General features: G+C 33.1%; 1 protein-coding gene across 14 annotated transcripts in view; it reads left to right on the top strand.

Moving 5' to 3' along the window:
* SNX14 (sorting nexin 14) overlaps positions 1–25,245 on the top strand; it is a 108,141-nt gene that overhangs the window by 40,848 nt on the left and 42,048 nt on the right. For 5 of the 14 annotated variants that reach the window (XM_037022843.2, XM_073219331.1, XM_073219325.1 and 2 more), the window contains 11 exons: positions 747–867; positions 2,035–2,111; positions 2,193–2,271; positions 5,835–5,878; positions 7,664–7,751; positions 13,284–13,368; positions 17,643–17,799; positions 18,767–18,842; positions 19,592–19,636; positions 19,745–19,825; positions 19,923–20,037. In XM_037022843.2, the coding sequence (XP_036878738.2) occupies positions 747–867; positions 2,035–2,111; positions 2,193–2,271; positions 5,835–5,878; positions 7,664–7,751; positions 13,284–13,368; positions 17,643–17,799; positions 18,767–18,842; positions 19,592–19,636; positions 19,745–19,825; positions 19,923–20,037 (968 nt within the window). The remainder of the gene's footprint in view (positions 1–746; positions 868–2,034; positions 2,112–2,192; positions 2,272–5,834; positions 5,879–7,663; positions 7,752–13,283; positions 13,369–17,642; positions 17,800–18,766; positions 18,843–19,591; positions 19,637–19,744; positions 19,826–19,922; positions 20,038–25,245) is intronic. The other 9 variants (XM_037022848.2, XM_037022865.2, XM_037022882.2 and 6 more) reach the window with 5 other exon arrangements.

Here is a 25,245-nt window from a genome sequence, read left to right on the forward strand (position 1 = left end):
TTTTCCTTCAATTCCACTCACCTGACAAAATCCAAATAGTGGATAAGTGTTGCTGCTTACTTTTTTTGGTGTTTGTATACTGGTTACTGAATCCTGCTAGAGAAAAAAAACCCATCGGTTAATTTAACTCTTCAGCTTCAGTACTGCCCAGCAGTTCCCAGAATACCCTTCTCTGCTACCCTTCTCTGCTTCTCTCCAACAGCTGTTTTAGAGCTTCTCTAATTTTCTAGAAGTTCTGATCATGCAAACTTCACCCTTTACTCGCAGCATTACCTGTTTCACTTAAGGGTCATCATATGGTTTTTAGTTCAAGACTGTTTTCTTTGCAATACGAACCATGGCTGTGTATCTCCAGAGCCTAGTACTATGTAGCACAAAACAGACACTGAGTAAATTTTTTAATTTAATGAAAAATAATCAGAATTTTGTTGTGGTATGAATATTATAATATCAGTAGAAGGTATTCTTGAAGAATGTAGTATATAGGCTAGTTAAACATGACAGTCGAGGTACCAAATTATGATACATTGAGAAATTATACTTCCTTATATCTTAAATGAAATATACATTTCATAGCATACATTCTGTGATTCTTACAATTAATAAATACATTACAGAAACTCATGATTAGAGAAATTGCTTAATTCTGATATGGTAGATACTTAATTGATGCACATTAAAACAATAAAGGGACAACTTAAGTGTTACACTTTTTTTGGTTCTGATAATTTTCATTTATTTCTAAGGTATCTTCATGTTTTAATGATCTTCTGGTCATTTGTTGCTGGGGTTGTCACATTCTACTGCTCATTAGGACCTGATTCTCTCTTACCAAATATATTCTTCACAATGAAATACAAACCCAAGGTAAAATTTTATGTTCTTATTTTTAAGAGTCATAATATATGACCCTATGCTGTTTGATATCTCTATTGAAAGCATGTGAAAGCAGTGATTTAAAAAAATGCATTGGCTATTATTTAATGATGGAACAGATCAGAGTATTTTCAGAGGGAAATTTACACGTGTATATTTTTAAGGTATATAGGCCTCCTAGGAGGAGCTATAAAGAGAAAACACAAAATTCTTAGAAAGTTGGGATTCACAAATGAGAATGTCTTGTAACTACATATTAACTATGAGGACAATAAATTGAAACAGAAGTTCCCAAAGTTGGAATCACCTAGGGAGTCTTTAAAAACTATATTCCTGGGCCCCATTACCAGATTTTGATTGAATAGTTCTGGGTTAAGATCGTGTAATCAGTACTTCTTAAAAGCTTTGCAGGAAATTCTTTGGTACAGACACAGGGAAGTACAGACACAGTTAGGGAACTCTGGGTTAAATTACCTAACCCTGGTAATTTCCTAAATATGAATTTGCTCCTTAGAAACAAAACAGAGAAATAATTAGGCAGTTTGCTTAAACAAACTAATTTTTACTTCTGAAATTTTGATAGAGATTGTAGGATCTATCTCTGGTAGGCAAATTCCCTATTGTATAGATCAGGATTTATTTTAGTGAGGTATCTTAAATTCTTACTTGATAATTTTTCAAGTTGATGCAATCCCTTATCTCAGGTTCATTGGTGTTTCTACTCGCAGGAAACATAGCTGAAAGTGGTGCCCCATATTTGGTCAGGAACCTTACTAGTCATCACATGTCTTGTCCCTTGTTGAATTCAAGGGTTTGAAGAGATAGAAAATAGTTTTTTTTATATCTTTGCAGTAAAGTATTTTTTTCAAATATAGATTGACTTTTTTTTAATTAACAAGCTTAACAATTGATTTTAATTTTAAGCTTGAAAATTTGGCTTAAGTATTGTAAAACTTTTCATCAGGTATTTTTTCTCTTTGGCAGTTTAGCAAGTAAGTAGATTGGTTTCAGTGTTAAAGCAGACAACAGTAAAGAACATCATCTAAATTTGTATATTGACTAACAAGCTTTTGAAAAGTTGATTCTCGTTAGTAAAGATGATATGTAAAGATGACCTCTCATCTTTCCTCCTCTCACTCCCCCATTTTCCTTTTTTAGCAGTTAGGACTTCAAGAATTATTTCCTCAAGGTCGTAGCTGTGCTGTTTGTGGTAAAGTGAAATGTAAAAGACATAGGTAAGTTAAACATTTTTCATTCATTGATCCTTCCAATTACATTTTGGATTTCAAGCAATTTAGTTGTATGATTTTCTTTAGGCCTGCCTTGTTACTTGAAAACTACCAGCCATGGCTAGACCTGAAGATTTCTTCCAAGGTTGATGCATCTCTCTCAGAGGTAACTGATTTAATTAATGTTGCAAAATATACCTGAGCAGAAGATAATAAATACCTATGGAAAATTTAATCACCAAGCATCTTATTATATGCCACCTAATCAATTCTTGGCAAGGTAGTTGATTATTGTGAAATATGCAGCATTTTAAACCAAAAACATTTTGGATCCCATGTCTAATTTAAATGAACATTTTAGCCAGAGAAAGCCCTCCTTTATCTAGTTATTGCTTAACTGTTATAAAAAGAGTCATTTTATGATAGGGCAATAGGAATAGTCATTTTGTAATTCCAAAAGGAGACCTGAGCTGCTAGGGGCAAATGTGTATCTTACAGTATGATGACTCCAGTTTTGATACTATGGAAGGGGAGAGCCGAGAATGGGATACTTTTCACTGTTTCTGCATAACGTAGGAATAGACAGCATGTTATTTTTGTTCCAGTCACATTTTATATATACCTCTTTGGTAACATGATATGTTTTAGTTGTTTCTTTTAGAGACTTGTCTTCTCTCTTGATCTGAGAAAGTAGTTAAGTCCTTGAAGACAGGGGATGTGGGGTCTCATTGGTTTCCAGCACCAAGCGCAGGACCAGATACCTTGCTGGCCGCTGATAGGTATTGAATTAAACTGAATGCTAATTAGTTGAAGAATGGCATTAGGCATCTGAATCCTGTCTTTTTTCTCAGCATATTTCCTTGTTTGGCTGGAAATATGCTGCATAAATGCCAAACTTCAGGCATTTTTCTTTTTCATTTTTTCTGTAAGGCCTTTTTAATCACCAGGATTCCTTGATTAAAGACTGTGCTGTTCCATATAGTAGCCACTAGTCACATATGGCTGTTAATAAACACCTGAAATGTGTTAGTCCAAATGGAGATGTGCTATGTATGTAAAATATGTACTGAATTCTGAGGACTTAGTAAGGAAAAAAGAATGTAAAATGTCCTATCTTATGTTTTATATTGATTACATGTGAAATAATATCTTAGATATATTAGGTTAAATAAAATGTATCATAAAATTAATCTCAACTGCTTCTTTTTAACAAATGTAGATACTAGAAGGTTTGCCATACTACATTTCTGTTGGAGAGTGCTGATTTGAGGTCTGTTGAGGACAAGACCTCTAGCAAGAGTATTATTTCATTTATTTCTTTGGAAGAAAATTAACTGTAGAAAGCTTTTGGCCTAGTGCTTGACACATATTGGTGTTCAATAAATATTCACTATAACATTTCAAGCACTTTTTGAGTTCTTCCTATAGGCAGGAACTGGACCAGGCACAAAGAATAAAAAAAGAGAAATAAAATATGGTGCTTTTTTTTCTAGGAACTTCAGTTTAGGAGGTAGACATAAATAGACAATTACACTATGTTGTAGTGTAATTCCAATAATGGAAGAAATATACAAGGAATATTGTCAGTACAGAGGAAGAACTACGTAACTGTTGTGAGAGGCAGTCAGGAAATATAACTAGAAGTTTGCTAGACTGATAGTGTGGGGAAAGGGTATTTCAGTGTTTAGCAAGAGCTTTTGAAAAGAAAAGAGGCTTTGAAACAAGGTGGAATGTTTCAGTGAAAAGTGTGAGTCAGGATGTGGCCAATGAAGAGACAATATTCTAGTAGCTAATATTTATCACTTACTTACTGTATATTAGGTACTCTGCTAATCACTGTAATTTCATATAATCACACACCCTATGAAGTAGGTGCTATTATTGACGATTTTATTACAACTGGGGTTGAGAGAGTTTTAATGATTTTTCTCAAAGTTCATACCTGGTTAATTGCAGAACTCAGTCTAAAACTCAGGTTTGGCTTAGTTCTTAACCAGTTTTTATATGGCCCTGTAGAGATCAGATCGTCCAAAGACTTAAAGGGTAATGCTGCAGGAGTTTAACTGATCATGGAAGCCGGTGATTCTCAAACTGAGGGACTAGAGTTTTCAGATGTGACTCACAGGATGTAGTGGGAGGTGAAAAGGAGGTAAATGGTCACAGCTGCTGGCATACAGTTCTCTCTGGCCCCTTCACAATCAGGGTTGCTCCACTTGTCTTACTTTGATATAGTGTAGTTTGATATATTGAGAGTTTCATGCAAGGGAATGATGTGGTTGAATAGATGTTTTAGATCACTTTGGCAGCTCCATGGAGAATGGAGCTTAGAAGCAGGGACACTAGAGGCTATTTGCTACCATATAGGGGTAAGAAGATAAGGACCTGGAGAGTGGGGCTCTAGAGAAGAGCTACTTTGAATATAAAACAGTAGGATTTGATGATTGGATGTGGGGAATAAAGTAAGACCAAATGTTGAATGGTAAGTTTTTTAGTCTTTCTGTATCATTTCCCTGTTCATATGTATTTTATTTTCCTAGCTGGTATCACTAATGCATAGCTTTTGTAGTAAAAAATCCAAATCTTGTTGCTTTAGAGAATTTGCAACCTTAGTTACTGCTGCAAGAGAAGGTGTATTAGGTATATTGTCAGATTAGATACTTGCTTCATCTGCTCCCTAGTCCTTTTCAAAGTTGCTGCTCTCTGCTGCAAGTCCTTTCAAGAAAAAAAACATACGGTTATACCCAGACTGAAGAAATGGAAGGTTTAACACCAGATTTGTTTTGTTTTGTTTCGTTACATTTTCACGTGTAATTTATATACTGATTGTAATACGGCTACAATTTTCACAAAGTGAACATAACCATATAATCAGCACCCAGATAAAGAAATGAAACATTGTCAGCACCCCAGAAGTCCCTCACATGCTCCCTTCTAGCCACAATCCTCCCTTTAAAGAAAATTACTGACACCTAATTTTGGCCACTTTATACAAGTCTTACCGACTTGTTTCTTCATTTAATTCCGGGAATATAATGACTTACAGAGAGAGTTAGTGCCTTGCCAATGGGTTTCAGCCCCCGGAAAGTTCACTGTGGGTTCAGTGTGACCAAAGAAATGACAGTAGAATGTTTCTTTGGGGTGAAAGGTTTTATTACCCGGCTTGTTCTCCTGGCAGTAGGTCGAGCACTAGCGTCTCTGCCTCCGCCCAGAGTACTGGGCCATGCTCTCTGTATAGTGCAATAATAGCTTATTGCCTAAAGATGTGGAAGCAGTAGCCTAGCAACAGGCCAGTTACATCATCAGCATCATCAGGTAGTTTAAGTTCAGTGAGACTCCTGGCCATTGGAACCCCAACTTCCCCACAGTTAGGAACGCAAAAGACTGGGCTATTATTTTCCTTCTTTTTGTAGAACATTTTTGGCTCATAGTCAGGAATAATTTGAGTTTTATTTGTTTTATTATGGGAATATTTAGAAATGTGTGTCATTTTAATAGTAATTTTTCTGTTTTTGGAGTTCTGGGTTTCAAAGTGTTTTCTCATGTTCTCTTTGTCATTGCAACGATTAGCTAAGATGGATATATACATTTTATCAAAAGAAAGTATGATATTAGATGTCAGTATTTGGGATAATAAAATTGGTTCTTGATAATATTCTGTATTAGTAGTACAGTTTATTTTCCTTGAGTTGGTAATTAATTTGATTTTTTTTAAATAAAATTTTTATGCAGGTTCTTGAATTAGTGTTGGAAAATTTTGTTTATCCGTGGTACAGGTATGTTCTTTCCATAAGACCTTTTTCCTTTAGTATAGTGAATACCATTAAGTTAAGGATGCTAATGATATGTTTTCCGTATCGCCCAAGATTTCCCTTTGACACTATTGACATTTTTGGCCAGATAATTCTTTGTTGTGGGTGCAGGAGGCTGTATCTATGCATTGTAGGTTGTTTCACAGCACCTCTAATTTTTTCCCAGTGGATGCTAGTAGCACCCCTTCCCCATTAGTTGTGAAGAGCAAAAATGTTTTCAGATTGACAAATGTTACTTGGGAGGCATAATTGGCTCCAGTTAAAAACCATTGATGTAGGTAGTCAATTAACAGTTTAGTGAAAGCAAAGGGGAAAATAACCTAGGCTGCTTTTTGGATGAAAAGTAATTTGTAGAATTTATCAAGTGGCATATTTTCTGTGCACTTTTAAAATTTGAAAACAACTGTGCATTTAGAGGAAAATTTCATATTGATGTTTCACTAAGTGAAAGATAATTTCATTAGAATTTCCCTGGAATATTAATATGTTTATTTCCAAAGTAACTTTATTTTTCATATGTGCTATGGGTATACAAGTGCCCTCTGTGTTGCAGCATATAGAAAATACTTAGATCAGAAAAAGAAAAATCTAGCTTGAAAATCAGAAGTCCAGGTTATTTAATAAATACACGTTTTCTTACATAAGCATCATATTTTTAATTATATACTTAGATAATATCTAATGACATATATGTAATATTTAGTGACATCTATCCTAATTTTATATTGATTTAATATATTTTGAGTTTTCTAATTAAATAATGCTAGTAGTTGAGTTGCTCTACAATATGTTAAACAAATATAACATCCAGTTTATATGTCTTATTTTCCTGAAAAGCTATGTAAATTAATTTTTTATGTTGAATTCCATCTAAAAAATGGGGCATTTGCCATTTAAATAAAGCTGATGGGTGAGGCCTTTTGTCAAATGAATACTGTTGTCAAGACTCTTCACTCCCACTGCATATTAAGTCTTCAGACATAAAATCTGGGTGTATTTCTAAATGTTAAAGTAGTATTTTCTCCTCAGTATATCTACTGTTGCTGTAATATCCCCTTCTTGGGGTTAATAGAAAGAAGCATGGTTGATACAGTTACATCCTTATTCTACCAAGGGGCTTTATTAAAGCACCATGTTTAAATTCAGAATATCATCGTTGTACATACTTTTCTTTCTTGCTTTGATTAGGAAGGTGTCCTAATTCTTCTAGGGGCCTCAAGACTTCAGGAAAATGAAAAGTAGCTCCTCAGAAGAAGGTCATCAAATTTCTGTTTAAAAACATTTGAGTTTCAGTTTATTTTCTTTTTCAAATAGAACACATTTTTTTCTTTTACTTTTAGGATTAGTTTATATTATTAATCTATAAACATTTAAAACTAATTTAAAATCTATATTAATTTAATTCTATTGCTTCTCCAAAATTCTTTGTTTTGCTTCTTGGAAATTTCTTTGATGCTTAGAAAATAATCTTAGTATAATAAATATATAACTGTACATGTGGGTGTCTGCAGGAAAATAATGCAGTTTAGCTAATTAGTGATTAAGACTTGGTACTGGAATTATGGGAGATGTTTATTTTCTTCTTTGTACATTTCTATCTTTTATTCTGTAAATGTAGTGAATTCTTTGTTAGAGAAGAAAAATAGCCTAAATAAAAAAGAGGAAGTTGTAGACTTCCCTCAGTTTCTAGAAAGGGAAGCTCTATATTTCTTTGAACTTCTAAATGCTTGCTTTTCTCCTCAATTGAAGGGATGTAACAGATGATGAGTCCTTTGTTGATGAACTGAGAATTACATTACGGTTTTTTGCATCTGTCTTGATTCGAAGGATTCACAAGGTATATATAAACATATCGTGAGAAATTTGGGAATTTGAGGCTTTATTTTTTACTTAAGAGATTACTGGTGATATATATATATATATAAAAGAATGGATCACTTTAGATTCATTAATGTTTTGCTTTCCTTAATTTAATGCTTGGATATGTTGGTTTGTGGAAATTAGAAATAAAAAGACAATAGGAAAAAAAAGGTCATATGCCTGTTAAATGAATTTACTAGGTAAAGTGTGGTGACTATGGTCTACACTTAAAAATAATTTTGGAGCATATTTGAGCTTTTGCCTATATATTCTTAAAGTGTGTTGGCTGTATATACACATACTAGTCTATTGCATTGACAATTCAGTAGAATTGAATATACTAACAAATGGGTATATGATATCTGCCTTTGAAATAAAATAAAGATAAACCTTGTTAACTGTTTCTATACCTATTAAAAAAAGAGGACACTAACAAATGGAAACTCATTCCATGCTCTTGGCTAGGAAGAATTAATATCGTCAAAATGGCCATCCTGCCCAAAGCAATATACAGATTGGATGCAGTCCCTATCAAACTACCAACAGCATTCTTCCACAAACTGGAACAAATAGTTCAAAAATTCATATGGAAACACCAAAGATCCTGAATAGCCAAAGCAATCCTGAGAAGGAAGAACAAAGTATGTCTGTGTGGGGGGTGGGGGTGGGAGGGTGGTGAGGGCGTATCTCGCTCCCCAACATCAAGCTCTACTACAAAGCCACAGTCATCAAGACAGTTTGGTACTGGCACAAGAACAGAGCCACAGACCAGTGGAACAGAATACAGACTCCAGACATTAACCCAAACATATATGGTCAATTAATATACGATAAAGGAGCCATGGACATACAATGGGGAAATGACAGCCTCTTCAACAGTTGGGGTTGGCAAAACTGGACAGCTACATGTAAGAGAATTGTCTTAACCCCATACACAAAAGTAAATTTGAAATGGATCAAAGACCTGAATGTAAGTCATGACACCATAAAACTCTCAGAAAAAAACATAGGCAAAAATCTCTTGTACATAAACATTAGCGACTTCTTCATGAACATATCTCCCCAGGCAAGGGAAACAAAAGCCAGAATGAACAACTGGGGCTATATCAAGCTGAAAAGCCTCTGTACAGCAAAGGACACCATCAGTAGAACAGAAAGGTACCCTACAGTGTATGTGAGAATATATTCATAAATGACAGATCCAATAAATGGTTGACAACCAAAATATATAAAGAGCTCACACACCTCAACAAACAAAAAGCAAATAATCCAATTAAAAAATGGGCAGAAGAGCGGAACAGACAGTTCTCCTAAGAAGAAATTCAGATGGCCAACAGACATGAAAAGATGCTCCATGTTGCTAGTCGTCAGAGAAATGCAAATTAAAACCACAATGAGATATCACCTCACACCAGTAAGGATCGCCACCATCCAAAAGACAAACAACAACAAATGTTGGCTAGGTTGTGGAGAAAGGGGAACCCTCCTACACTGCTGGTGGGAATGTAAATTAGTTCAACCATTGTGGAAAGCAGTATGGAGGTTCCTAAAAAAGCTCAAAATAGAAATACCATTTGACCCAGAAATTCCACTTCTAGGAATTTATCCCAAGAATACAGCAGCCCAGTTTAAAAAAGACAGATGCACCCCTATGTTTATCACAGCAGTGTTTACAATAGCCAAGAAATGGAAGCAACGTAAATGTCCATCAGTATATGAATGGATAAAGATGTGTAGTACATATACACAATGGGATATTATTCAGCCATAAGAAGTAAACAACTCCTACCATTTGTAGCAACATGGATGGAGCTAGAGGGTATTATTACTATGCTCAGTGAAATAAGCCAGGCGGAGAAAGACAAGTACCAAATGATTTCACTCGTATGTGGAATATAAGAACAAAGAAAAAACTGAAGGAACAAAACAGCAGCAGAAACGCATAACCCAAGAATGAACTAACAGTTACCAAAGGGAAAGGGACTGGGGAGGATGGGTGGGAAGAGAGGGATAAGGGGTGGGTGGAAGAAAGGGGGCATTACGATTAGCATGTATAATGTGGGGGGAAGCCTGGGGAGGGCTGTGCAACACAGAGAAGACAAGTAGTTACTCTACAACATCTTACTATGCTGATGGACAGTGACTGTGAAGGGGTATGTGTGGGGGACTTGGTGAAGGGAGGAGCCTAGTAAACATAATGTTCCTCATGTAATTGTAGATTAATGATACCAAAAAAAAAAAATGAACACTATGTCAACCACTGTAGAGAAGTGTGCAAAAAGTATGGAAAAATGGTTTACAGAAGAAAAATATAAATTAGCCAATGAATACTTGAAAATATGTTGTCTCACTTCAAATAAATATAGTGTTTTGATGAAATAGTCTTCTTTTGTCTATCAGACTAGGAAAGATAAAAAAAAAAGTAATGTTTAGTAGTGGTCATTGTGGGGAAATAGGCAAAGCTTGTACAAATCCAAATTGTGGTAATTCTTTGTCTGGAAGGCAGTTTGTCTTCTTTATTAAAAGACTTAAAAATGTCTATACTCCCAAATTTAATTAAATTTTTTAAATAATATATATTAAAGAAATGATCAGAGATATATGTGAAAATGTATGTTCAGATTCATTACAGTGTAATTTGTAATAAGGACAACAAAAGAAAAACTGATGTCCAATGATAGGACTGTTGGTTGATTAAATATAACACATGCCAACCATAGGATCCTATGCAGCTGTGAAAAATAATTTTGTAGAATAGTACTAATTTACATGAGAAATTATTCATCTTACATAATCAAGTGGAAGAGGATGAAAAATAATATATGTGGTATTTTTCCACTTTGAAAACTAAACTCACATACTAAAGCTTGTTAATATGTATATTAAGGGCATAGTATATTCTTACCCTGTTAGCACTTATTGTAGTGGGCTGATGCTTCTTTCCATGAATTTTTTCTGTTCACTTTTTTTTTATATTGAGTATTTACTATTGTTATAAATAGAAAAAAGTTTAAACAATCGTGTTTTTAAAAAGGTTCTGGGAGCATTATTTCATAGTACATTGACAAGGCATAAAGATCATGTAAGTGGCATAAAGGTTTAGTAAGAAATATTAATTCATTGATGATAAACAATTTAAATTGCAACTTAGGTTAAATCAAATAAATTGATCAAAAAGGTGACTCATTATAGTAAATTCATCTATAAGAATTAGTAGTAGAACAGCTCTGTTATGTTAGGCTTTGAGATAGTCTAGTGGATTTAAATATAGCACCTAATACATGGAGTGTGCTATATATATATTTATTTATTTGTTTTTGGTGGCAGTTTTGAGATATACTTTACATATCATACAATTCACCCATTTAAAATGTATAATTCAGTGGTTTTTAGCATATTCCCAGAGTTCTACAACCATCACCACAATCAATTTAGAACATTTTTACCACCCATAACCACCCACTCCCTCATCCTCTTAGCCTTAGCCAACCACCAGTCTACTTTTTGTCTCTGCAGATTTGTCTTTTCTGGACATTTCATATAAATGGAATCATATAATCTATAGCCTTTTGTGACTGGTCATTCTCATTTAGCTTATGGTTTTCAAGTTCATTCATGTTGTCATGTTGTGGCATGTATTGGTATTTCATTCTTTTTTATATGTGAATAAATATTCCATCGTATGGATATGCCACATTTTATTTATCCATCCATCAGTTGATGGATATTTGGATTTTTTCTGCTTTTCAGCTATTATGACTAATGCTCTAACAGCATTTGTGTATAAGGATTTTTGGTGGGATATGTTTTCATTACTCTTGGGTATATACCTAGGAGTATAATTGCTGGGTGAAATAGTAACTCCGTGTTTAACTTATTGAGGAACTTTAGTCTTTTTATAATTGAGTTGTGAGCATTCATTATATATCCTGGATACAAGTCCTTTATCAGATATATGACTTGCAAAATTTGTTTTCTTCCATTTTCTGGATTGTTATGCTGTATGTTCTTTCTTTTCATTTTATCTGCATCACTATCCTGGGAGATAAATGGGTCATTATCATACCCATTTTATAGAAAGTTAGTAGCTTTGTCAAAGTGTCAGATGGGCAAAGGATTAGGTCATCTTATCCTAGTACATTATTCTGTCTTTGATACCATTGCCTGAATAATGTAAATTGGCTGTTCAGGGAAAATGAAAACAAATAATTAAAGTCTATAGTTTTTTTTTTTAAATCAAGGTTTAGTGACAAACCCATTATTTTGCCATTTTGATTCTGAAGTCTTAAAGTGGAACTTACTATGCTGATGGACAGTGAATGTAATGGGGTTTGTGGGCGGGACTTGGGGTAGGGGAGAGCCTAATAAACATAATGTTCTTCATGTAATTGTAGATTAATGATAACAAAATTAAAAATAAATAAATAAATAAAACAAACAAAAAACCCTTGAAAAAAAATTAAAATTTTCATGAGCATTCTCAGACAACAAGATTTAATAAAATGTTTGAAAATGAAAACATTTGATAAATGTGAAAATAATTTATAATCATTGGGTAACAAGAGGCTAGGGATAAATGAAGAATAATGTTATTTTGCAACGAGGCATACTTCTAGCAAAAAATATCTATTCTAATTGAACATGTTTGATCCTACACAGCCATAGATATCTGTAAACTGCTATAGGTTTTACTATAAAAATTTGGAGATTTATGATCTACCACTTTTATTATGTCATTAGCCTGTGATTATTTCTTCCTTATTGCAAAATTTAAAAAGAATTGAACAGTTAACACAAAACAACACTATTATTATACAGTTTTCTCATGTCTTTGATGAAGGAAAAATACAGTGTGCTGAGTTTTGTGGTAGAAGACTATGCTGGTTGAAGTCCAGTAAACATGATTTTTGGTGACTCATTTTATTTACAGTTTGTTTTTAGTTATTTTTTTGTCTCTTATATGTTTGTACATATAAGTCCTCAACCCTTTCTCACTAATCGACTATAGTCACTACAGTTTCCAGCCTTTAAGTTGAAAAGTGTCTGTGAGGAATGATGAAACTGTGTTATTCCAAAATATGCTTCCATATATCTTGGGACCAGGATTTATCTTGTAAGCTGAATGGAAAAATTCATTTTCAAGTAACTTTAGTAAGCACAAATTTACAACCTCACAGGGATGATAAAGTACTTGAGATTTTTCTTTGAATAAATTTAAAACAAACACACTAAAAAGTAAGAGTAAGGATACTATTTTCTGAGAAAAATTTAGTGTGTGTATCAATGCATATTAAGATATATTTTCATTACTGTTAGAAAAACTGTCTAAAGATGTAGTTAAAATGATCCAAGAATATAAAGTGCTTTTAAATTATATTTTCAAAAGATTTCAAATAATACCTCTCATTTTTAAGATCAAATGTTCCAATATTGTAAATATAGTGTTCCTGCCATTGTAGCTTAGTGATAATTATTTTAAAAGTTTTATTTTAATGTTGAATTTTTCTAGGTGGATATCCCATCTGTTATAACCAAGAAACTATTAAAAGCAGCAATGAAGCATATAGAAGTGATAGTCAAAGCCAGTCAGAAAGGTAATAACAGTTTTCTACTACAAAGTTTGAGTGATTGTTTTTATACACTAATGTTCACCCTAAATACCCAAGTATAAATACTGATGCATTAATTAATTCACAAATGCTGTGAGAATATTCTTTTAAATTAAATTGAAATCCTTTTCAGTAATTTGTTAATTATATAAATGATTATGAAAACTCAGTCTGTGAATATTAAAATAGTTAACTTTTAGATATTGATGATTCTCATCTTTTATTTGAATGAACAGTCTGTTGGCTTCATTACTTTCTTTGACGTATCTCTTATATCTCTTCTCCCTTTCTCCTTAAAGATTTCAACTGTTTTGGCATATTCTAGCCCATCCTTTATACTGATAACATGTTAATTTCATGATGCCACAATTTTCATATGTTATGTCCCTTCTAAGAATTTTTGTAGTGATCTGCTATAGAGTCTCAACTTATATTTAAACTCTTTCCTATCTAGTCAAATATTTTGATGTACCCTTTTCTTTGACTATGTATTATGCTTTAGCCAGGATGAGCTATTGGCAACTTCTCATGTGTGTCTTGGCCTTTATACTGTCATGATTTACATTTAGCATGTGTTCAGCAGAAGTTTTCTGATTGAATGAATGAACTCTAAATTTGGGGCTTTTCTTGCTCTTAGGTCAAACTGACGTTCTTTTTAATGTTATTTCTATGCTATATACTTGGTTCTTTGCGAAACTGAGATTCCTGTATTTGCATTTGGTATTCTTTGTCATTGTTTTCCCACGTGTGGTCTGCAGGATACTACTTTATGTGCAGAGCATGCAGAAGAAGTTTCATAGTCATATTTTATGGTAATTTCTACATATTGTATTCCCCTTCTAAAGATTCCCAGTAACTACTAGCATACCAAAATCTCTGATTATTCAGTCCTGCAGCAAAGAAATAGCTTTAATTTTGTTTAACCCAGCACATCCCAAACTCATTTGAGCATGGACCAGCTTTCCCTCCTTCATAATATCAATTAATATAATCAGAGTGTATTTGTGGAAATTATGTTCCAGGTAGAGCTAAAGCTAAATCAAATCAAATGATTAGTTTCCTTGTCCTCTGGAATGAATAATTTCTCAGCTAAGAGAAGCAGTTTAAATTATACATTTAAATTTTTGTCTGTGTTTATCTGATTTTTAACAAGTAAAAACAGTAGTACCTTCAACATTAGTTAAAAGCGGAAGAGTTTGAATATGTATAATTTAATTTTTAAATTAAAAATTAACTTAAAATCAATTTTCTGTCACTGGCAAAAACACTAGAAAATAGTAATGTTGTAACCAGTTTGTTAAGGCTAGTTTACTGTCAGAAAAAAAATATAGGTAAAGTGGGGTTTTTTTTACTAGTAAATTTTATTCTTTATAGAGGAGTTTTAAGTTCACAAATAATAGGGCAGAAAATATGGAGAAGTCCCATATATCTCACATTTCTCCCATTATTAACATATTACATTATTGGTACATTTGTTACAGTCAGTATACCAATATTGATACATTATTATTAACTAAAGTTGACAGTTTGCATTAGGGTTAATTTTTTGTATTGGACATTGTGTGGGTTTTGACAAAAGCATAATGCCATGTATCCATCAGTGTCATACTGAATAATTTGATTGCCCTAAAAATCCCCTGTGTTTCACCTATCTCTCCCTCCTTCCTTATTTTATGAATCACTGGCAGCCATTGATCTTTTTTACTGTCTCTTACAGTTTTGCCTCTTTCAGAATGTCATATAGTTGATACCTTACTATAGCCTTTTCATTTAGAAATGTACATTTAAGGCTACTCCATATCTTTTCATGGCTTGATAGCTCATTTCTTTTTATTGCTCATTTATGTTCTATTATATAGATATACCACAATTTGTTTATCCATTTACCTATTGAAGGACATTTTGTTTGTTTTCTAAGTTTTTGCCATTATGAATAAAATTGCTGTAAGCATGTATGTGCAGGTTTTTGTATGGGGAGCATAGTTATTAATACAGTATTTTGTTCTAAAGACACTTTGAACTCGGACTATGAGTAAATAGAGTCATCTTTTTTTTTTAGTTTAACTGATCAGTTTAGTGACGTCCAAGATTATTTTATCTCTATGAAAGTGATGTTATATATACAGACAGACCAGTTTGAAATTTATTGTTGAGTCTTTGCAAGAGAGGGGTTGCTAATTTGCTACTATTTATGTAAAAAATTGTCCTCAATTATAAAATCGCCATAAAATGTTAGATTGGATTTATAAGTAGCATTGTAATTAATTAAATCCATAGAATTAAAAAGCCAGAGATTTAGAAAGACTTATTTTATCCAAAGGTTCTAGTGTCCTAAATATTACAACAGTGAACTAGATATAGACTTGTAAAATATCTTTTTTTGATTTTTGATTTTTGCTTTCTTTAGTGCACAAAATTTGTTTTTTCTGAGTTCTTTGGCATCAAAATTACGCATAACTCAGGAAATTTAAATGTTTACTTCTTTATCTATGCTCATCTTTATTGTCTTGGTGTTCTCTTGGTAATTTGCCTCTTGAGAGTAGGATTATATAGATGTTTTCTGTCTATGTCTGAACTTACGTGGTCCTTAGGAATGTTAAACACACATATATATGAGAAGTATTTGTTTAATGTAAATTCAGTAATACTTGTGCAGAAGGAGCATACTCCATTTTTAATCCCTAGATATCTCTCTTTCTTGGATTCTGGAGTGTTCTGAAAACTGCTGAATAATTAGGTAGTTAGTAGGGATTAATCCATGCCCTGTTTTCTAGCATCTGTATTTTGATTAGATTCCCATTTCAGGCTATCCCCCCACTATATTCTTTTTATATTTTGCCTGACTCCTTTATTTTCTTAATACCTGTGACTACAAAAATCTCTCAAATCTGAGAGACATTGAGTAGATTCCAGTCTAGTGATTTAACTAACGTATTATGTGTGAATGCTTAATCATACCAAATATAGTTTTTATGCATTTTACATGGTAACTTTTCAGATTAAATTTATTAGTAAATTTAAGAACTATTTACTGATGTGCAAACTGAGGCTCAAGGAGTTTATATAATTTGTTCAAGATCATACCAGTTAGTAAAGAAGAGCTGGGATTTAGAGTAGCTTAGTCTTCTTATTTTAAATGTCTGCTTGTGATAGAAATCTTTAAAAGACCTGTGCTCCAGTTTCTTGGGGGAAAAATGCTTAGCAAATAATTGCATAATTATATAATAAAACACATTTCTTATAAAACAGAGATCCCTCTTTGCCAATTCTTCTTTTGTACCTTAGGGGCATATTAGCTTTCATTTACCATCTTAGTACTCAAACCATTACAATGCATGTATTGGCTTTTTTTAGTAAAAGTGCTTGTATTCTCTTTAAATAAAATAGAATTAAGTAGTCAAAAATAAATGCCATTGAATTAGAGTTAGGATTCCCTTTGTAGACTCAATTATTTTAAAATGTGGCACAGACTGCAGAGGGGGGAAAGCATGAATTGTTTTTCTCCTAGTCTTCTGAGTTCTATAAAAAAGGAGTGGCAAATAAGGGTGAATGTAATAACCACATTGTTTTCTTATGACACCTTCATAAGAGTGTCTATCAATGATACCTTAATAAAAAAAATGAGTGGAAGTAATTTTACTTTTATATTTTAGAATACTAGTTTAGTGCTTGGCCCTTTAAGAAAATTTTGTTACTATAACTTTATCATTAGTATCGTTAGATTATGTAATTATCTGTTCATAGACTTCCACCTTAAACAGCTCTGTACCTCTGTGCCCTATGCTCTGGGCAGAAGATACAGAACTTAACCAAGGAAGCCAATTTCTATACCCTGATTGCTTTAAAAGGCTATCTGAATGATTTTGATGTGACAGCAAAGACAACAAAGAATTCTAAGGTTTTTTTTTTTTGTATTTGTGGAGGATTAACAAGATGTAATATTTGATAACAAAAGCTTTGTATGTGCTAGATGTTCTCTATAGTTTTTGTTCACTTTTTAAAAAAGTTTTTTTTTTTTAATTTGTAAAGTAGTGACATAATCTTAAAAAGTCACTTGCCAAGGGGGAAAGGGTATTTTTATTAATTTATTACAAAATTAAATTCTAGCAAAGAGGAAAATCACTTTCAGAATACTTGGAAAGAAAGGAGGGCTAGGAAAAGAATGAATACATTAAATAAATTTCTGTTTGTTAGTGGAAGTGACTGAAGTTATTTAATGTTGTTTAACTTCTTTCAATATTTATTTTTTATTTCCATAGTAGAAAATACAGAGTTTTTACAGCAAGCTGCTTTAGAAGAATATGGTCCAGAGCTTCATGTGGCTTTGAGGAGTCGAAGAGATGAATTACACTATTTAAGGAAACTTACTGAACTGCTTTTTCCTTATATTTTGCCTCCTAAAGCAACAGACTGCAGGTATAAATAGTCTGAAAAATTTTGTAGCAGTATTTGCATATTGGCCCATATATATATTACTCTACTTGATCATAATAGAAGTACACTAAAACCTGAGATTTAGCCTATGATGTGATTAATTTTTTAAGAAATATAATTTGTCCAGTCTTAAAATGTTATTTTAGGTGCTAAGTATTCATGATGTATTGTGTTGCTTGGAACTTCTTAGAATTGATCTTGGGCAATCAAGATAAATATGAATAAAGTTAATTTTCCTATTGAGAGCATTATATTTTGTTACTTCCTTGGTGTTCCTTTTGAGAGATATTCACATTTTGATGCCCTGGCAGAAACACTTTGAGCAAACTATACAGACAAGCTTAGGTCACTGGGAAGAATAATTAAGTGTTCACATAGTCTATCCTCCCTTTTTCTGGCAGGAGCATGTTTAGATCATTCCATAAAGTTACCTCATTACTCTTATTCTAATAATCCATAGAGAAAAAACCATGGCTTATTTTTAGTGATGTGCTTGGAATATTATTTAAAATTATTTATAAACATTTTAAATACCTTAAAGCTTAAAATCTTAATTTTAAACAAATTACATTAATTTAAATATTATATTAATATCAAATAATAACTAAGTCATTATACTGTTAAACACATTAGTTTTAAACACTAATTTAAAAATATATCAAACGTTTAAAATATTCTGAGGTGGGAAGTATTTTCTAATGGTCACCCAAGTCCCTCCTGCTAAGGAAATGCTTTATCTCTCTTGAATAGTATTGTCTTTTAGCCAATTAAGGACTCCCAAGTGTAGCCTGTGAACCAGTAGCATGAGCATTACCTGGGAGCTTGTTTATAAATGTAGAATCTTGGGGCATACCTTAGGCCTCCTGATATCATAGTCTGCATTTTAATAAAAGCCTCAGATAAGAAGTGATATAAATCACTAACTATACAATATTGTTTCTTTTTACAGATCCCTGACTTTACTTTTAAGAGAGATCCTGTCTGGCTCAGTGTTCCTTCCTTCTTTGGATTTTCTAGCTGATCCAGTAAGATTTTAAAAATAATTTTCTTTAATTATGGTAAAATGCATATAATATACAAGTTACTGTCTTAAGTATTTTTATATGTACAGTTCAGTGGTGTTAAGGTACATTCATGTTATTGAGCAACCATCACCACTACCCATCTTTAGAACTCTTTTCATATTATGTAACTGAAGCTCTATACCCATTAAACAATAATTCTCCATTCTTTCTTCTTTCTAGCCCCTGGCAACCACCACTCTACTTCCTGTCTATGAATTTGAGTACTGTAGGTAGCTCATATAAGTGGAATCATGCAGTATTTGGTTTTTTTGTGACTGGCTTCTATTTCACTTAGTATAACGTCACCAAGGTTCATCCACATTGTAGCATATATTAGAATTTCCTTCCTTTTCAAGGTGAATAATATTCCATTGTAGATATATACCACATTTTGCTTATTCATTCATCCATTGATGGACACTTGAGTTGCCTTTACTTTTGATCCAGTAAGAATTTGAAGAAACAGGAATAATGTATAAATGTTTTAAATCCAAAAGCAGAGTGATTTTTCTTTTCCCATCTTCACAAAAGGTGAGACCCTGCATTACAGATTTTTAAAAGTCCTTCTGTATTACCTAATGCAAATCCACTTCCATTGCTTTGTTTCTTCATTTTTCTAGAAACTTCCATAATATGGTAAAAGCTTTGTGAATTCTGGGGACAATATAGTAATGGGATTATTTTGACCTATGTTTATTATTTTCCATTAGGATACTGTGAATCATTTGCTTATAATCTTCATAGATGACAGTCCAGTGAGTATTGAACATACTAGAAAACACTTCAGATTGCATTAATTTTGATTCATATCTGTCAACTCAAATGACAGTTTTATTGAATTACTTAATTCTCCTTCTTCAAAGCCTGAAAAAGCAACTGAACCACCATCCCCTTTGGTTCCATTCTTGCAAAAGTTTGCAGAACCTAGAAATAAAAAGCCATCTGTAAGTATTATAGCAATGATATATTACTTTTGACATAAACAATTTTATCACATATTTATAGAGCGTTAATGTACTCTTCCTCTTATATTGTGTCAAGGTGCTGAAATTAGAATTGAAGCAAATCCGAGAGCAACAAGATCTCTTATTTCGTTTTATGAACTTTCTGAAACAGGAAGGAGCAGTGCATGTGTTGCAAATTTGTCTGACTGTGGGTGAGGCTTACCTGTGTACTTTACCAAAGTCATTTTTAAGCTTTTTAATGTATTTGATTTTTTTATTGAAGCATAGTTGATATACACTTATATTGCTTTCAAGTGGTTCATCATCAGTTACAGACATTATTAAATCCTCACCACCACTAGTGCAGTTACTATTTGTCAACACAGGAAGATGTTACAGAATCATTAACTGTATTCTCTATCCTGTACCTCCATCCCTGTGACCAACTTACATTATGATTGAGAATTTTTGTGCCCCTTTATCTCCCTCAACCTCCCTACTCACCCACCCTAAACCTTCCTGCATGGTAATCACCACTTTTCACTGTCTGTGAATACACTGCTATTTTACTCACTTTGTTGTTTTTAGATTCCACAGATAAGTGAAATCTTACGGTTTTTGTCTTTGTTTGCCTGGGCTATTTCATTTAGCATAATACCCTCTAGGTCCATCCATGTTGTTGCAAATGGCAGGATTCCTTTCTTTTTTTATGCCTGATTAATATTCCTTTGTGTATATGTATCATATCTTCTTTATCCATTCATATGTTGATGGCCACTTTATTTGCTTCTAGGTCTTGGTTAATGTAAATAATGCGGCAAAAAAATTATTAGGGGTATATGTATCATTTAGAATCAGGGATTTTGTTCTCTTCAGGTAAATTCCAGAAGTGGAATTACTGGGTCATATGGTATTTCTGCTTTCATTTTTTGAGGGACCTCTGTACTGCTTTCTACAGTGTCTGCACCACTTTACATTTCCACCAACAGTGTAGGAGTGTTCCCATTTCTCCTCATTCTCACCAACACTTGTTATTTCTTGTCTTTTGGATAGTGGCCATTCTAACTGGTGTGAGGTGATATGTCATTTTGGTTTTGATTTGCATTACCCCAACAATAAGTGATGTGGACCATCTTTTCATGTACCTGTTGGCCACCTGTATTTCTGCTGGGGAAAAGAGCTTGTTCAGGTCATCTGTCCATTTTTTAATTGGGTTATTAGTTTTTTTTGTGTTATTTATATATTTTGAATGTCAACCCCTTATGGGGTAAATTGTTTATAAATATATTCTCTCACACTCCAGGTTACCTTTTCGTTCTGTTGATGGTATCCTTTGCTCTACAGAAGCTTTTTAGTTTAATGTAGTCCCACTTGTTCATTTTTGGTTTTGTTTCCATTGTGTGGGGAGATGTGTCCAGAAAAAAATTACTCATGCTTTGTGTTCAAGAGATTTTTGCCTATGTTTTCTTCTAAGAGTTATGGTTTCATGTTTTACATTTAGGTCTTTAATCCATTTTGAGTTTGCTTGTGTGTAGGGATAGACAGCAGTCCAGTTTCATTCTCTTGTGTGTAGTTTTCCAGTTTTCCCAATACCAGTTAATAAAGAGACTGTCTTTTCCCCATTGTATGTTTGTGGCTCCTTCATTGTATATTAATTGACCATGTATGCATAGGTTTATAGTTCTGGCTCTCTATTCTGTTCCATTAATCTATGGGTTTATTCTTCTACCCCTAATATACTGTTTTGATTACTTTAGGTTTGTAGTATAGCTTGAAGTCAGGGAGCATAATGCCCTCAGTTTTGTTCTTTCTCAGGATTTCTTTGACTGTTTGGTGTCTTTTGTGGTTCCACATGAATTTTAAGATTATTTGCTCTAGTTCCTTGAAAAATGCCATTGGTATTTTGATAGGGATTGCATTGAATTTGTAAATTGCTCTGGGTAAGATAGCCATTTTGACAATATTAATTCTTCCTATCCATGATCATGGAATAGATTTCCATTTATTGGTGTCTTTAATTTCTCTCATGAGTGTCTTAAAATTTTCAGAGTACAGGTCTTTCTCCTTGGTTCTGTTTATTCCTAGGTATTTTCTTCTTTTTGATGCAATTGTAAATGGAATTGTTTTCTTGATTTCTCATTCTTTTAGTTTGTTTTTAGTATATAAGTTTGTTTTAGTATATAAGAATATATGAGACAGATTTCTGTGTATTAATTTTATATCCTGCCACTTTGCTGAATTCAGTTATTAGTTCTAATAGTTTTTTGGTGGAGTCTTCAGGGTTTTCTATGTATAATATGTTGTCTGCAAATAGTTGCAGTTGGATGCCTTACCAAATTGGATGCCTTTTATCTTTGTGTTGTCTGATTGCCGTGGCTAGGACCTCCAGTACTCTGTTGAATAAAAGTGGGGAGACTGGGCATCCTTGTCATGTTTCCCATCTTAGCGGAAAAGCTTTTTGCTTTTTGCTGTTAAGTATGATGTTGGCTGTGGCTTTGTCATAAATGGCCTTTATTATGTTGAGGTACTTGCCCTGTGTACCCATTTTTTTGAGAGTTTTTATCATGAATGGATGTTGAATTTTGTCAAATGATTTTTCAGCATCTATTGAGATGATCATGTGGTTTTTAGTCTTTCTTTTTGTTAATGTGATGTATGATATTGATTGATTTACATATAGTGTACCATCCTTGTATCCCTGGAATAAATCCCACTTGGTCAGATAAAAGATCTTTTTGATGTTTTTTAAAAATTTTTTTGCCAATATTTTGTTGAGCATTTTTATATCTATATTCATTAGTCTATAATTTTCTTTTTTTAATTGCCTTTGTCTGTTTTTGGTATTAGAGTGACGCCAGGCTCATAGAATGAGTTTGCAAGTTTTATCCTTCCTCTTCTACTTTTTGGAATACATTAAGAAGGATGGGTATTTGCTCGTCTTTAAGAATTGAGTAGAATTCATTGTGAAGCCATCTGATTCTGCACTTTTGTTTGTTGGGAGGTTTTTGATTACCATTTCAATTTTGTTATTGGTACATGGTCTGTTCAGATTTTCTGCTCCTTACTGGAACAGTCTTGAAAGTTTGTACTTTTCTAAGAATTTGTCTATTTCTTTTAGGTTGTCCCATTTGTTGGCATAAAATTTTTCATAGAATTCTCTAATAATTCTTTGTATTTCTATGGTGTTAGTTGTAACTGTTCTTTTTTTTTTGCTTCCGATTTTGTTGAATTATGCCCTCTTTTTGTGTTGATATATCTGGCTAAAGGTTTGTCTATTCTGTTTATCTTCTTAAAGAATCAGCTCTCTGTTTCATTGTTTTTTTCTTCTGTATTTTATTTATTTGCTTTGAACTTTATTATGTCCCTCCTTCTACTAACTCTTGGTTTCGTTTGTTCTTCTTTTTCTAGTTTCTTTAGTTGTGAGTTTAGACTACTTGGGATTGCTCTTGTTTCTTGAGGTAGGCCTGTATTATTGTGTAGTTCCCTCTTAGAATCGCCTTTGTGGCATCCCACATATTTTGAACTGTTGTGTTTTTGTTTCCATTTTTCCTGTGTATTGCTTGATTTCTTCTTTGATTTGTTCATTGGTTCATTGATTATTTAGAAGCATATTTAGTCTCCATGTGTTTGTGGGCTTTTTTGTTTTCTTTGTGTAATTTATTTCTAGTTTCATACCACTGTGATCTGTTAAGATTCTTGATACAATTTCAGTTTTATTAAATTTACTGAAGCTCTTTTTGTGTCCTAATATGTGATCTGTTCCGGAGAACATTCCATGTACACTTGAGAAAAATACATATCATGCTGCTTTTCTGTATATATTTGGTCAGTCCAACTGATCTGTTTTGTTGTATAGTGCCTCTGTTTCCTTATTTATTTTCTGTCTGGTTGATCTGTCTATTGATGTAAGTGGTATGTTAAAGTTCCTTAATACAATTGAGTTGTAGTCTATTTCTCCCTTTAGTTCTGTTAGTATTGTTTTAAATATTTAGGTGCTACTACGTTGGGTGCATAGGTATTTATAATGGTTATATTTTCTTATTGGACTGATCTCTTTATCATTATGGAATGTCCTTCCTTGTGTGCTTTTACTTTCTTTGTTTTGAAGTCTATTTTGTTGGATATTAGTATGGCTGCTGCTTTTTTCTCTTTATTGCATGAAATATCTTTTCCATCCCTTCACTTTCAATCTGTATGTGTCTAGGTATTTAATGAGTCTCTTGTAGGCAGTATATGGAATGGGTCTTGTTTCTTTATCCATTCTGCTACCCTGTTTCTTTTGATTGGTGCATTCTGTCCACTTACATTTAAGGTAGTTATTGATAGGTATGTACTTGCCACTTTATTCATTGTTTTCTGGTTGTTGTTATAGTTCCTCTGTGATCCTGTCTTCCTTCTCTTATACGCTTCTTGTTATTGATGGTTTTCTTCAGTGTTGTGATTGGATTTCTCAAATTTTTTGAGTGTATGTTATAGGCTTTAGGCTATGCTTACCATAAGGTGCATTGATAGTTTCCTAAATATGTAACAGTCTATATTATGTTAATGGTTGCTCTACTTGAAACACAATCTAAAAGTACTTCTTTTTTGTTCTTCCTCCTCCTCCATGTTTTATGTATTAGATGTCATAATGTGCATTTTTTCTGTATCCCTTGATTGGTTTTGTATATAGTTGATTTTACTACTTTTTTTTAAACTTCATACTTGCTTGGTAAGTAATTGGTCTCCTATTTTTAATGTGGGTTTATTTTCACTGATGAAAAATACTGAGGCTGAAGAACATTTCCATCTATAGAAGTCTCTTTAACATATCCTGTAAGCTCGATGTAGTGGTGGTGAATTCTTCTAACTTTGATTTATCTGGGAAACTTTCAATCTCTCCTTCTATTCTGAGTGATAACATTCCTGGGTAGTGGATTTTTGGTTGAAGGTTTTTCTGTTTCAATACATTAAATATTTTAGAGGAGACCATTCCTTTCTGGAAAGTAATGTTTCTGCTGAGAAATCTGCTGATAGCCTTATGGGATTCCCCTTGTATGTACCTGTCTGCCTCTCTCTTGCTACTTCCAGTACTGTCTCTTTACCCTTAATCTTTTTCATTTTAATCGTATGTCTTGGCGTTGTCTTCCTGGGGTTCCTTGTGTTAGGGGCTCTTTGTGCTTCTGTGACCTGGGCGTCTATTTCTTTCCTCAGATTGGGGAAGTTTTCAGCAGTTATTTCTTCAAAGAAACTTCGTATTTCTTGTCCTTCTGGCACCCCTTTATGTGAATATTGTTTTGTTTGGAGTTGTTCCATAGCTCTCATAGCATCCTCTCATGTGTAGATGCTCCTTTTTCTTTGTCCTTACCTTCGCTGTTTCCCTGTTCTTCTATTTCCATCTCATTGACTGTCTCTTCTACCTGCAGCAGTCTGCTATTCAT

Source organism: Manis javanica, chromosome 13 (genome assembly GCF_040802235.1).
Source record: "Manis javanica isolate MJ-LG chromosome 13, MJ_LKY, whole genome shotgun sequence".
In the NCBI taxonomy this organism is placed as follows: Eukaryota; Metazoa; Chordata; class Mammalia; order Pholidota; family Manidae; genus Manis; species Manis javanica.